We start from the raw sequence: 11,334 nt of genomic DNA on the forward strand, positions 1-11,334 counted from the left end.
ATACTAACCCAATTCCTTCTAATCTATTGCATTAAATGACTTAAAAAAATAGCTAACTAAATAATGATAATTGATAATATTATCAATTGAATAATTGAACTGATAATTAACTAAAATATAGTTGCTCCTAAAGTGCATTTGTTTTATTCAAATATATCACCTTCCTTACAGAGACAGACTAAAAGCTTTTATTTTGCCTTTTTGTTAAGTTGTCTGTCATTTTTTGTGCATTTGCTTGATAACTCTACAAAGAGGATGTATCAGTTCCTGCAGATGTAAGCAAAGGGGAAAAAAATCAAAAATTAATTAACAATACAGCAACAACAACAAAATACATTTAAGGATTTTCTGTCTAAATCGGATTTTCATTTCCTACAAAATACAACTGAAAAAGATCCTTACCAACAGAACAGCCTGAGCTGCTTGATTGAGTTGAATCTATGGTGAGAAAAAACATTAAGTTGACATTTACGTAAAGGACTTATGTATTAAACATTTTCATATTTAAAGCTGTATGATTTTAGGGCAGTTTTACTCTAGGTTTCCTTCCTGGTTAACTGTTCCAGAAGTATGCAGTACCTCAAAAGCCCACGAGGGGTCACAATTTGAACAGAAAGCACTTTCCATTGACTCTCATGTTAGAATGTCAAATTTTACAGCAAAAATGTATGTACTATGCAGCGTGATAGTAATTTCTATATTTATTTGTATAATTATAACTTTTAATAATTATAACCCGCAAAAGCTACATTATTTATAATTGCTTTTTTATATTATAAAATAAAACTCTTACTCCCAAAACTTATTTATGGTTTAAACATGATAAATTTTATCGCTTTTAAAAACTTAAAATATATAATGTGAATCTCTTCTTTAAAAAAATTCTGAATTTAAAATTAAATAAACAATCTGCATAATTAATTGAAAACAATCATAATAATTCAGTAAATACTTGTAGTCATATTTGCACTAATGTTTATAATGAGGAAGATACCAACCATCTGTAGAAGAATCAATCTCGACCTCTGGGAAAAAAAAGAGAAAAATCAAATCATTAGTATTATTTATAATTTCAGACTAAAAAACAATCAGTTAAAAAATAACAAACAAAAAGACCTACAAGTACTGCCTTACATATATTTCGTGAGGAAGAAACAAACTTTTTTAGAGGATAAGGTCAGGACTATTTTGATTTTTTAGCTTATTGTTGGTATTTATTATTCATATGCATGCTAGCATTACAATTTTTACCAGCTTGTGAACTGTCTGGATTTACCGATGTATTGACTTTTACATCTGGTGATATGCAAACAGACAATAATTGAACACAAATACTCAATTAAACAGCAAATTTTAAGGGAAAATCAATTTATTAACTCTTGTATATTTCCAAGAAGTGTTTAAAAAAGTTGTATAACATTAATAATATAGAAAATACCCACCAATAATTAGAGGCTTTGTCACGCCGTCTTCTCCTGCAAACATAAACACAACATTCAGACTTTTCTAAATAAGAATAAAAATTGCAGCTTAACCCAAAAGAAAACAAATACATGAATAGGGATCATAAATCTGGATATGTTATATTTAAGTTCACAAGTTAAATCAAAGTAAAGTAAAACTGATACCAGATGAGGAGTTGGAGGAAGTGTCACTACCTGTAGAAGTAAACAGTAGTGTTTATTCACAATCAAAATGACTAAAAACAATATAAACTACAGATTTTTTTTTTTTTTTTTTAAATTAAGGATTTTGCTCATAAAATTCATTTTCATTTCCTGCATTCACATTATGACTAGCAGAAGTGAACATAGACTTACCAACAGCAGAGTCTGAGCTGATTGATCCATTGGCATCTATGGAAGAAAAATCTGATTTACTTTTATATGAGGTCATTGTGTATTTTAACATATGCAAAAAAGTTGTATGTGTTTTTTTTTAAGCCAGTTTTCCACCATTTAATGCTAAAATGCCAAACAATGTAGTTCCTAAAAAGGCATTAAAAAATAAAAAAAAAAACACAGAATCCTACAGGTGATGTTATTGTGATCCATTCTAAATCAGCTGCTTTATCACCATTTGATAATTTTTTAAATATGCTGAAGTTTAGCAAACTAGTTTAAGCGAACACTTCAAAAGACTTGAATTAAAAAAAAAAATGTCATGCTAAAGGTTTCTTCACCTAAGTTTCCTGTTGAAATGTATTTTTTTCCATAGTTTATCATTTTTAATACGATTTGATTTCTCTACAACATCTGATACTTGTTAAATTTGTTCATGGATCAAAACATTGCTAAAGGGGAAGAAAAAAAAACGTACTTTTTGTTTGCTTCTCAAAATCGAAACTGTCGCCTGGAAGTAAATGGAAAAACACATATAAGGTTGCTAGTTTTTCAGTATTTTAATGTAAAATATGTCACATTTTTCTGCATTAATGCTCATGCATATTAAAAAAAATCAATCTGTAGCTTCACATATATACATTTCCAAAAAAAAACAGAGTAAAAAACTTTCTGTCTCCAAGTATTGCTTCACATAATTATTTTAATAGATACAAACCATTTGAATTGAGTATCCCAACTTTATTATGTCCACCTGCAAATACACAAAATAAAAATGAAGACTGAACTTCTACTTTCATCACCTTTTTAATACATATTTTCATACTCAGACAACACACACTAAAACAATATGGAAAACAATTAGTCCTTAATTTGGGCAGGAACATAAAAAAGCTTTGTCCCACCCAAATTAGGGGCAGAAAATCATTCTCAAAAAACAAACAATGTTTACTTCTTGGCATGTTCAATGATATTCAAAGATACCAACCGTTCAGGAGAGGAACAGCCGTTTTAGTAATTATTCTACCTGCAAACATAAACAAAATATTTGGACTTTAAACACTAAATTTGGATTTACATTTTTCTATAGTTATTCTGCTTTTTACAACTGTATATATTTTACAAAGTAAAAAAATAAATAAAATTATGTGCTTGAAAAGGACACTTTCATTTACCGTATGCTGCTAAAAGATTTTCTTAGGTTTTACCCAAACACATAAAAAAGTTTAAAAAAAATTTTAAAAATTAAATAAGAGTTTCCTCCACTTCACACATTTTCATAGCCTCTAAATTAAATTGTTACCAACCATCAGGGACAGTTCCAGCTTTCCTTTTGATGCCTATAAACACAGAATAGTCAGAAGTGAATATATGTTGATCTGCTCCTCCTGGATAAATCCATGTGGTTTCCAGTCAATGTGTAATTTTCTACATTTCTTCTAAAAACTGGCTTTTTATTGAAAGACATATATACACATATATATATATATATGTCCTACCAATGGCTAGAGAGGGCTGGCCTGCAGGACAGCACAGAAGCTCTGATTCTGGCAGCACAGGAACAAGCCCTCAACACCAGAGCAATAGAGACTCAGATCTACCACACCAGACAAGACCCAAAGTGTAGGCTGTACAAAGAGGAAACAATCCAGCACATAACTGCAGGGTGTAAGATGCTGGCTGGGAACACATACATAGAGCACCATAACCAAGTAGTGGAATAATATACAGAAACCTGTGTACAGAATATGGACTAGAAACCCATCCATCCATCCATCTTCTTGACCGCTGCTTCCCTTTCGGGGTCGCGGGGGTGCCGGAGCCTATCCCGGCTACTGAAGGGCGAAGGCGGGGTACACCCTGGACAAGTCGCCAGTCTGTCGCAGGGCCTCAATCACACACACATCCACTCTCACATCCACACCTAGGGGCAATTCAGAGTCACCAGTTAACCTATGAAGCATGTTTTTGGACGGTGGGAGGAAGCCGGAGTCCCCGGTGAAAACCCACGCATGCACGGGGAGAACATGCAAACTCCACACAGAAAGGTCCCAGCCGGGATTTGAACCGGGGCCTTCTCGCTGTGAGGCGAGAGCGCTAACCACTTGCGCCACCGTGCAGCCCTGGACTAGAAACCCCTAAGAGAAAATGGGAAACACCTCAGAAAGTGGTAGAGAATGAGAGAGCAAAGATCCTGTGGGACTTGGAGATACAGACAGACAGGATGGTAATGGAGAACCAACCAGACAGTGTAGTGGTGGATAAAGAACTGAGGAAAGCAGTTGTGTTGAATGTGTCAGTACCAAGCGATGGTAACATCTAGAAGAAGGAACATGAGAAACTAGAGAAATACAAGGGACTCAGAGAGGAACTGTAGACTGCTTGGAATGCGACAGTAGTCCCCATGGTAATTGGAGCACTCTGGGCTGTGATCTCAAAGCTGGAGGAGTGGCTACAGCAGATCCCTGGAAAGACCTCAGATATCTCAGTCCAGAAAAGCGCAGTGCTAAGAACAGCTAAGATACTGCAGGACCCTCAAGCTCCCAGACCTCTGGTAGAGAACCCAAGCTAAGAGGAGAAAACCATCCGGGAGAAGCGTTTATATAAATAAAATTTAGAGCAATTTTAACTTCCTGTAGATTCAAATAAATGTGATTTAAAAACTTACCAGCAATTCTTTTTCTGAACACCACTAATAATAGGATTAGGACAACACCAATCAGGACCATAAGCACAGAAGTAATAGTAATAATGGGAATTTCACCATCAGGAACGTGATGATCTAAAACAAAAACATTTAAAATTTGGTATTATTTTATGGTTTCTCATTTCTTCAAACAGTTCCCGGATGTGTTGTGCATGCTACTAAAACCATGTGTACTAGAAATTACTCATTTCTTTTGTATAGATTTTTTTAAATAAAAATTTTAAAAAGAGTTAAATAACATCCATGATTATATCTTAGTGTTAGTGTTTTGTTTTAATAATTAACTGAAACTAAATAAATACATTTTTTGCTTGGAAATACGTTAAATTATTTTTATTAGAAATGTTTAGTTAGTAGAGTCCAGATTTGGCTTGTAGACTTTGAAGGTCGTAGGCCACCCTGGCTAGTAACCAAAAAAGTTCTTTTAGTGTCCTGGCTGTAATAGAGGGAGAGCATGTATGCTGAGGGCTCACAGCAATAGAAAAGGCACAATTAAAAGACGATTTCAAATGAATCAAAAGATGATCGGAGTGGATCTCTTAAGTAAATTGAGTCAAGTTAGGATAATAACCGACTATGATGAACTCTTGATATCTTTTGAACAACACAGAGACTTAGTCGATAACACCACTCAATGGATAAAAGAAAACTAACATTTTTGTAGAGGTTTCTTACCCCATGACTTCTCAACGTTCATGCTAGAACCCGGATGAATGATCTGACAGCTGTAATTGGCGACGTCAGTCCTGAGAATCTCCACATGGTCTCTCCTTTGATGGGTGTCGTCTTCATTCGGTCGAACTCCAGAGGTCACCACTCCATCATCTATTGTGAGAATGCGGCCATTTCTTTTGATGTTCATAATGATGTCTTTGGGATAAAATCCAGTGGCGAGGCACGTCAGAACAATGTTTGACTTTTCTTTAGCTTCTCTTGCAAACAGGAAAACTTCAGGTGGAGCTGGAATGAAAATGTGAAGGGATGTGAGCAGGAAAGCTGGGTGTAAAATCACATGTGATCTATATTTAAGCATATGAATAAAGTTTATTTTATTCTATAAAAACTGAATCAGTTAGTAAATCTGAAGTGATAATACAACTAAGATGGAGAAATAGATAGATATACATTTTTCTGTACTCAAAATGTAAAAGTGTTTGTGCTCATCTCTCCCTTCATTCTAAAATCTAAACTTACAATCTCTGTTAACGCCTAGAATAAGACCTCAGAAAGCTTAAACATGGTACGTACAAGCATTTCTTAGCTGTTTTTGTGAATAACTCAGGAAGGTTTTCATCCATTCCATGCACTCCTTCTCCAGGTAACCCTTGGTGTAGTCTTTCAGAGCTGTGACTTCATCCCACTTCCTCTTGGTGAGGACTGCTGCATCCACTGCAGCCACCCAAACTTGATGCTCATCATCAAATCCCAGGAAGTCATCTCCATCATAGTTGTACATGTCCACACCACGCACAAACTTGAGGTTACCATGTTCATCTTCTACACCTTCACATCCATGCATCCATTGAAGAACGTGAGTTTCTGATGGAAAGAAATAATGAATGAATGAATGAATGAAATGGTTTATTTCAAGCAATCAGGTCATAATACATACATAACATATCACTTAATAAATCACAAGTAAATCACTTGAAAGGGAGTGGAAGGAAGCAAACTTACATATATAATGGAATCAAGCTGCATTGAAAAGCATCAAGTGAAATTAAAATACACAATCTGCTTTCTCTTTGAATCTCACCATTAGCAGAAGTTTGTCTCATCCGATTCATCAGGATGTCGATGTTAACCTTGAACCACTGCTGCTTGCTCTGCCGGGACTGAGTTCCTTTAACCCAGTATTCCTGCTCAAGTCGCTCCTTCATCCAGTCTTGTTTAGGAATTTTCTTTTGCACAGTGCTGTCATAGTAGTCGATCATTCTGTTGTCCAGCAGACCCATAGCAGTGAATTCATGGATGCCTGGGAGCTTCACAGATTTGGAGAAGGCCGTGTAGATGTAGGTCAGGGAGTGTGTCTCTGGAAATGAAACGGATAAAGAAACAACCATTTGGGGACTTCAAAAAGCTGAGAAACGTATGACAAAGCGCACCAACAATTTAATCATTTTTAGGATTATAAAAAATAAAAAATAAAAAACTATATTTTATGAGCATTAGCAGACTGTCATACTTGTTAAATTTCTGAAAAAAGAGAAAAGTAAGACAAATTTGACATGAAAAAGAGAAGTGACAACATTCAAATGTGGTCTAAAAACTACACTCTACCATCAGGATAGGAGCATCAACTTGTCTTTAACCCTCGTGCTCTCTTATGGGGTCCAGATGACCCCACCCTTACATTGAGGTGTTAGCCCCTCCATGACAAATGTGGAGAAGACTTCATGTCATTGGACACCAGTAAATATCGACAGTCATTGAAAAAAAAGTTCAACACCCAGAAGAAGGCTAAATAAAACACCAAATCTAGGCTATGTTCTGCTCTTCCTCCTCTCAGATGGTTCAGTCATAAGGCCCAGCTGATCCTTGTGTGGACCCAAGTGGAGATCCTGTAGAGGTCAGCCTTGGAGGGAAAAATGGACAGCTGGCAGAAAATAGACCAAATAGAAAACAAATAATGCCCATGCTGACCTCACAGGGACTCCTGGACACCCCCCTGGGGAGGTTTTCCGGCATGTCGCATTGGGGGGAGGCTCTGGGGAAGACCCAGGACACACTGGAGAGACTATGTCTCTCAGATGTCCTGGAAATGCCTTGGGGTATTGGTGGCCGGGGAGAGGGAAGTCTGGATATTTTTGGTAAGACTGCTGCCCACATAACATAGTCCCGGATGAGTAAAAGAAGATGGATGGATGGGAATTTAACAGAAAAAATGAAGTTCCAAGTGTTCTGGTCCTCCAAAGACCGTTTGAAGTACGTTGCAGAAGGGAACAATTTCTCATTGACCTCATCATGTCAAAAATTTACCTCAAATTTAAGAATCCTCGGTTGCATATTAATTATAAAATAACCTTTCAAATATATTTTTTCTACAGACAGAATCCACAGGGCTGTTTAATTTACGTCAAAGAATGCTTTAAAATTGAAAATATGAAAATGTATATCATATTTATGACAAAAATGTAATTTTTATTTATAGATAATTATCCTGTTAATTACAGTTTAATTACAAATGATTCTTTAAAGGCTTTTTTTGAAAAATACTTTGTGACGACTCTTAAAAACTGGTGCAATAATTAAAAATTTTTGTATCCGTTTAAGCTAAGAAAATATATATCTGCCAAATTATTTTGCAAAAAAAAAAAGGAATTATTTTTAACAACCATATTTTTTTTCTTTTTACTGAACATGAACAGGAACATGAAATCAATACTTCCCTAATCTAGTCAAATGACTTCTTTGTGCAAATGGGAAAGTATAAACGGCACAAAGAGACGCATTCTATACCCAAAATGGAAATGAAAGATTTGGTATTCAAAATACTGAACTAAAATGTAACGCAACAACCATCTGGGTCCTCACTTTCGTTTCATTCTTAAACTTCTTAGAGTTGATTTGGGGCAAAAAGAAACCCTGATCGGAAGTTACCTACTTATTTTAGTAGAAATAATAGTATATCTCTTTAAAATATTCTCGTTTTACTCAAATGCAGTAATTTTTATCATTTAAAAAGACTTTTAGGATGATTTGGAATGAAAAAAATAGTGTCTTCAAATTTAGTGACATCACCAATAGTCACTGGTTGTTACGTTAGCTGCCAGCGCTTGGAAAATACATACAAGAGCATCAGTTTTATAACTTTAAAAAGTCATACAAGACAAAAACTCATTATTTACATTTGTACTCTTTAGTTTACACACTCTGGAAGACATGATCTTTTCTTGGCCATTTTTCATAGAATGTGAATGATAACACAAACAAATTTTGCCACTCCATTAATTAATTGTAAGAAAATGATGTTGTAATCTCCCATATGTATTTAAATGTATCTATTTAATACAAAATAATTGTCTGAAGATTATGTGTAGGTTTAGTTCTTGAAATGTTAATTTATTTTGGACAAAATTTGATCCCCTGCGATCAGGTGTGGTCTTTTCTGGTGGTGACAGAAGCAGAAGGAAGTGTGAAATAGTTCTGGATCCACAATCAACCAAATTAACAAATTTTAAACTTTATCTAATGACATTATAAAATCAACAATGAAGAACTTTTGGATCAATTAATATTTTACATCTAAGTCTTGAATCTCTAAGTGTTTTTGTCTTGAGATAGAGTGTCCGCCCTGAGATTGGAAGGTCGTGGGTTCAAATCCCGGTCGAGTCATACCAAAGACTCTAAAAATGGGACCCGGTGCCTCCCTGCTTGGCACTCAGCACTAAGGAGTTGGACTGGGGGGTTAAACCACCAAATGGTTCCCAAGCGCAGCTGTGTCTGCAGCTCACCGCTCCCCCAGGGGTTTGGTCAAATACGGAGAACAAATTTCACACACCCAGGTGCGTGACAAATAGTGGGACTTTAACTTATTTATAAGGCCCCTATAGACTTAAAGTATAAAAATACCTTACCATAGTGACACTTTTTTTATCACAGGAAATATTTGCTTTTTAGCCTTGTAATAATTGTTAGCTTTGTACTTGCAAAGGTGATATAATTTCAAAGGTAACTTACCGCTCTTTGCCGTGTTAAAGGTGATCACACAGAGAAAACCAGCGACCACCAACATTTTGAAGCAAAGCTTCCTCAACTGATGGTTCTGCTCTCTGTCTGCTTTGTTTATCACTAAGCAAATTAGCTTCCCTCTTTAGTTTCCCTTTTACACTTAGGGCGTATTCAGGGAGGCTGAACACATGATGGGACATAGCAAATAAGTTAGAATATTATTCGATTAGGGTGATTAGTGGAATGTCACAACATAAAACTAAACTAACAAGCAAACAACAGTGACTCAACAGAGGAAAACCACATTCCTTCACAAGCTTTTGCCAGGCAGACAGCAGAGGCTAAGAAACGAGTTCATCCCGGGGTTTTTTTTTTAAAGGTAACCAAACCCTAAATTCACTTTTTTTGGCTGTTGATCTATATAAATGGGGCTTTAAAATGTTGTATGTTGGTCATAGCCACATTTTCAACTAATTGAAATAAAATTGCTTAATTCTTCAAATCATATTTAAAGATCGCCTGTGTGCTGCCCCCTACAGGTTGAATCGAGTTGAGTTTTGTGATTGGTCAAACCATGTAAGTTTGATGACAAGCCCCACCCCTCAGACTGGATTGTCAAATTTTGGCCGTGGGTGGAGTCAGTCTCCAACTTCCTGGTTTGGTGACCCTTTAAATTTCCCAGCCTGGCGATTGGTGGAATGAAGCCTAAATCAGCTCTGCAGGAGGCGGGGTTAGCAGCAGTTGAGGGGCTCAATGTCTGCAGGAGCTAAAACACGTACAGCACAAATACACACAAACACAACAAAACTAATACTTTTTTATTCATTTGGAGCAGAACGTAAACAAAGGAGTAGCGTAGCGGTTAGCACAAGGCTCTGGTTTGAATCCTGGCTGGGTTATTTCTGTGTATGTGGGGTTTTTCCAGGCCCGTCATCTTCCTCCCACAGTGAGAAAACAAGCTTCATTATCTATTGTAAAAGATGGTGACCTGTTCAGGAATTGCCCGCCTTCACCCAATAATAGCTGGGCTGGCTTCAGTAATATTAAACTTAAAAATTTGGCATTTATTTATTTTCCTTCATCTTAAAAGATATTTTTTTTTTACAGAAAATGCTGTGCACACATATGAACATCAGTTCCCATGACGAAAAATGAAATATTGAAAACATTTAAAAGCGGAATTGAATGGAGTTCTCAATTAGATTTTAAAAACTGCCCTTACAGAGTTATATAATACTATAATACTTGACGTTTTTATGCAATAAAATTTTGCATAAATTCAGATACAATATTTGCAAGTTTACCGAACTGCAAAATACTTTCAAAAGGGATATAAATCCATTCAATGAACATATTTGAAATCATCTCTTTTTCAAGAAATGGTGTTTATTGTGAATGTGGTATGCAAAGAAACAACCAATGATATATCTGTGTCTTCCAAACAGAAAAGAAAAGATACAACTAAAGTGATGTATGTTCAGATGTATACTCTTCTTCAACATCATGTTGTTAGTTACATGCAAAGACGTTAGAAAATAACCTGCTAAACCAGCTTGCGGAAGTGTTTTTTATAAACCTTGTGACTTTGAAAATGTGACAGTTGGTTTGGTGGCACGATGACATTTGCACAAAAACAAAGTCAAAACATCAAACTCCCAAAAAAAACAGAAAAACAAAAACATTGCTATGATCCACAATCCAAATATCAGATCAAGAACAGCAGGCTACAGTTGAATTCCTATTTGCATTGGAAATTTTCTGGGAAGTTACCAACTCAAAGTGAAAGTAGGATAAAAGCTAATGTTGGAGCAAGTAAAACTACTTTCTGTCTGTCAGCTTTTACCAGAATCTGCATTTTCACACAAGAGATTATTATAAATTAAGAATTAGGCTTCCCAGCACATTCTGGTAAAAGGAACTCTTTAGCTGCTTATTTTTTGCAAAACAGAGAAGTTCAGATGAAGCTTATTTCCATATGTCAGCGACACAACAAGAGTCCTCTGTTGTAGATAAAATCACCTGTCAAATGTTTATATGTATATATATATATATATATATAAACACAATCTACAGTGCTGTTAGTCTAAAACAGGGGTCACCAACCTTTGTGACATT

The 11,334-nt window shown here is 35.6% G+C and overlaps 1 protein-coding gene across 3 annotated transcripts; it reads right to left on the bottom strand.

Moving 5' to 3' along the window:
• Positions 1–90: 90 nt before the first annotated feature.
• LOC112162565 (class I histocompatibility antigen, F10 alpha chain) lies at positions 91–9,310 on the bottom strand. 3 transcript variants are annotated; one of them, XM_024298374.2, is made up of 15 exons: positions 9,229–9,310; positions 6,305–6,580; positions 5,797–6,087; positions 5,224–5,508; positions 4,510–4,623; positions 3,149–3,181; positions 2,830–2,868; positions 2,560–2,595; positions 2,320–2,352; positions 1,821–1,856; positions 1,629–1,658; positions 1,443–1,475; positions 999–1,025; positions 403–438; positions 91–267 (listed from the first exon to the last, which is right to left on the bottom strand). In XM_024298374.2, exons 1-15 carry the CDS (start codon positions 9,281–9,283, stop codon positions 245–247), a joined length of 1,347 nt encoding a protein of 448 aa, XP_024154142.1. In that variant the 5' UTR covers positions 9,284–9,310; the 3' UTR covers positions 91–244. The 3 variants fall into 3 exon arrangements, with proteins under 3 accessions (XP_024154142.1, XP_036070055.1, XP_036070056.1); XM_036214162.1 differs by lacking the exon at positions 9,229–9,310 and adding an exon at positions 6,829–6,933 and having other exon boundaries at positions 92–267; positions 6,305–6,744; XM_036214163.1 differs by lacking the exon at positions 4,510–4,623 and having other exon boundaries at positions 92–267.
• Positions 9,311–11,334: the final 2,024 nt, after the last annotated feature.

The sequence above is a fragment of the Oryzias melastigma genome, linkage group LG11, assembly GCF_002922805.2.
Source record: "Oryzias melastigma strain HK-1 linkage group LG11, ASM292280v2, whole genome shotgun sequence".
Lineage (NCBI taxonomy): Eukaryota > Metazoa > Chordata > Actinopteri > Beloniformes > Adrianichthyidae > Oryzias > Oryzias melastigma.

Bases quoted from the DNA above. Each gene is read 5' to 3' on its own strand.
- LOC112162565 (XM_024298374.2), bottom strand. From the start codon at position 9,283: ATGTTGGTGGTCGCTGGTTTTCTCTGTGTGATCACCTTTAACACGGCA. The intron at 6,088-6,304 runs GTGAGATTCAAA...TCTTTCCATCAG, and splicing joins GAGACAAACTTCTGCTAATG to AAACTCACGTTCTTCAATGG. The intron at 1,476-1,628 runs GTATCAGTTTTA...TTATGTTTGCAG, and splicing joins TTCCTCCAACTCCTCATCTG to GAGAAGACGGCGTGACAAAG.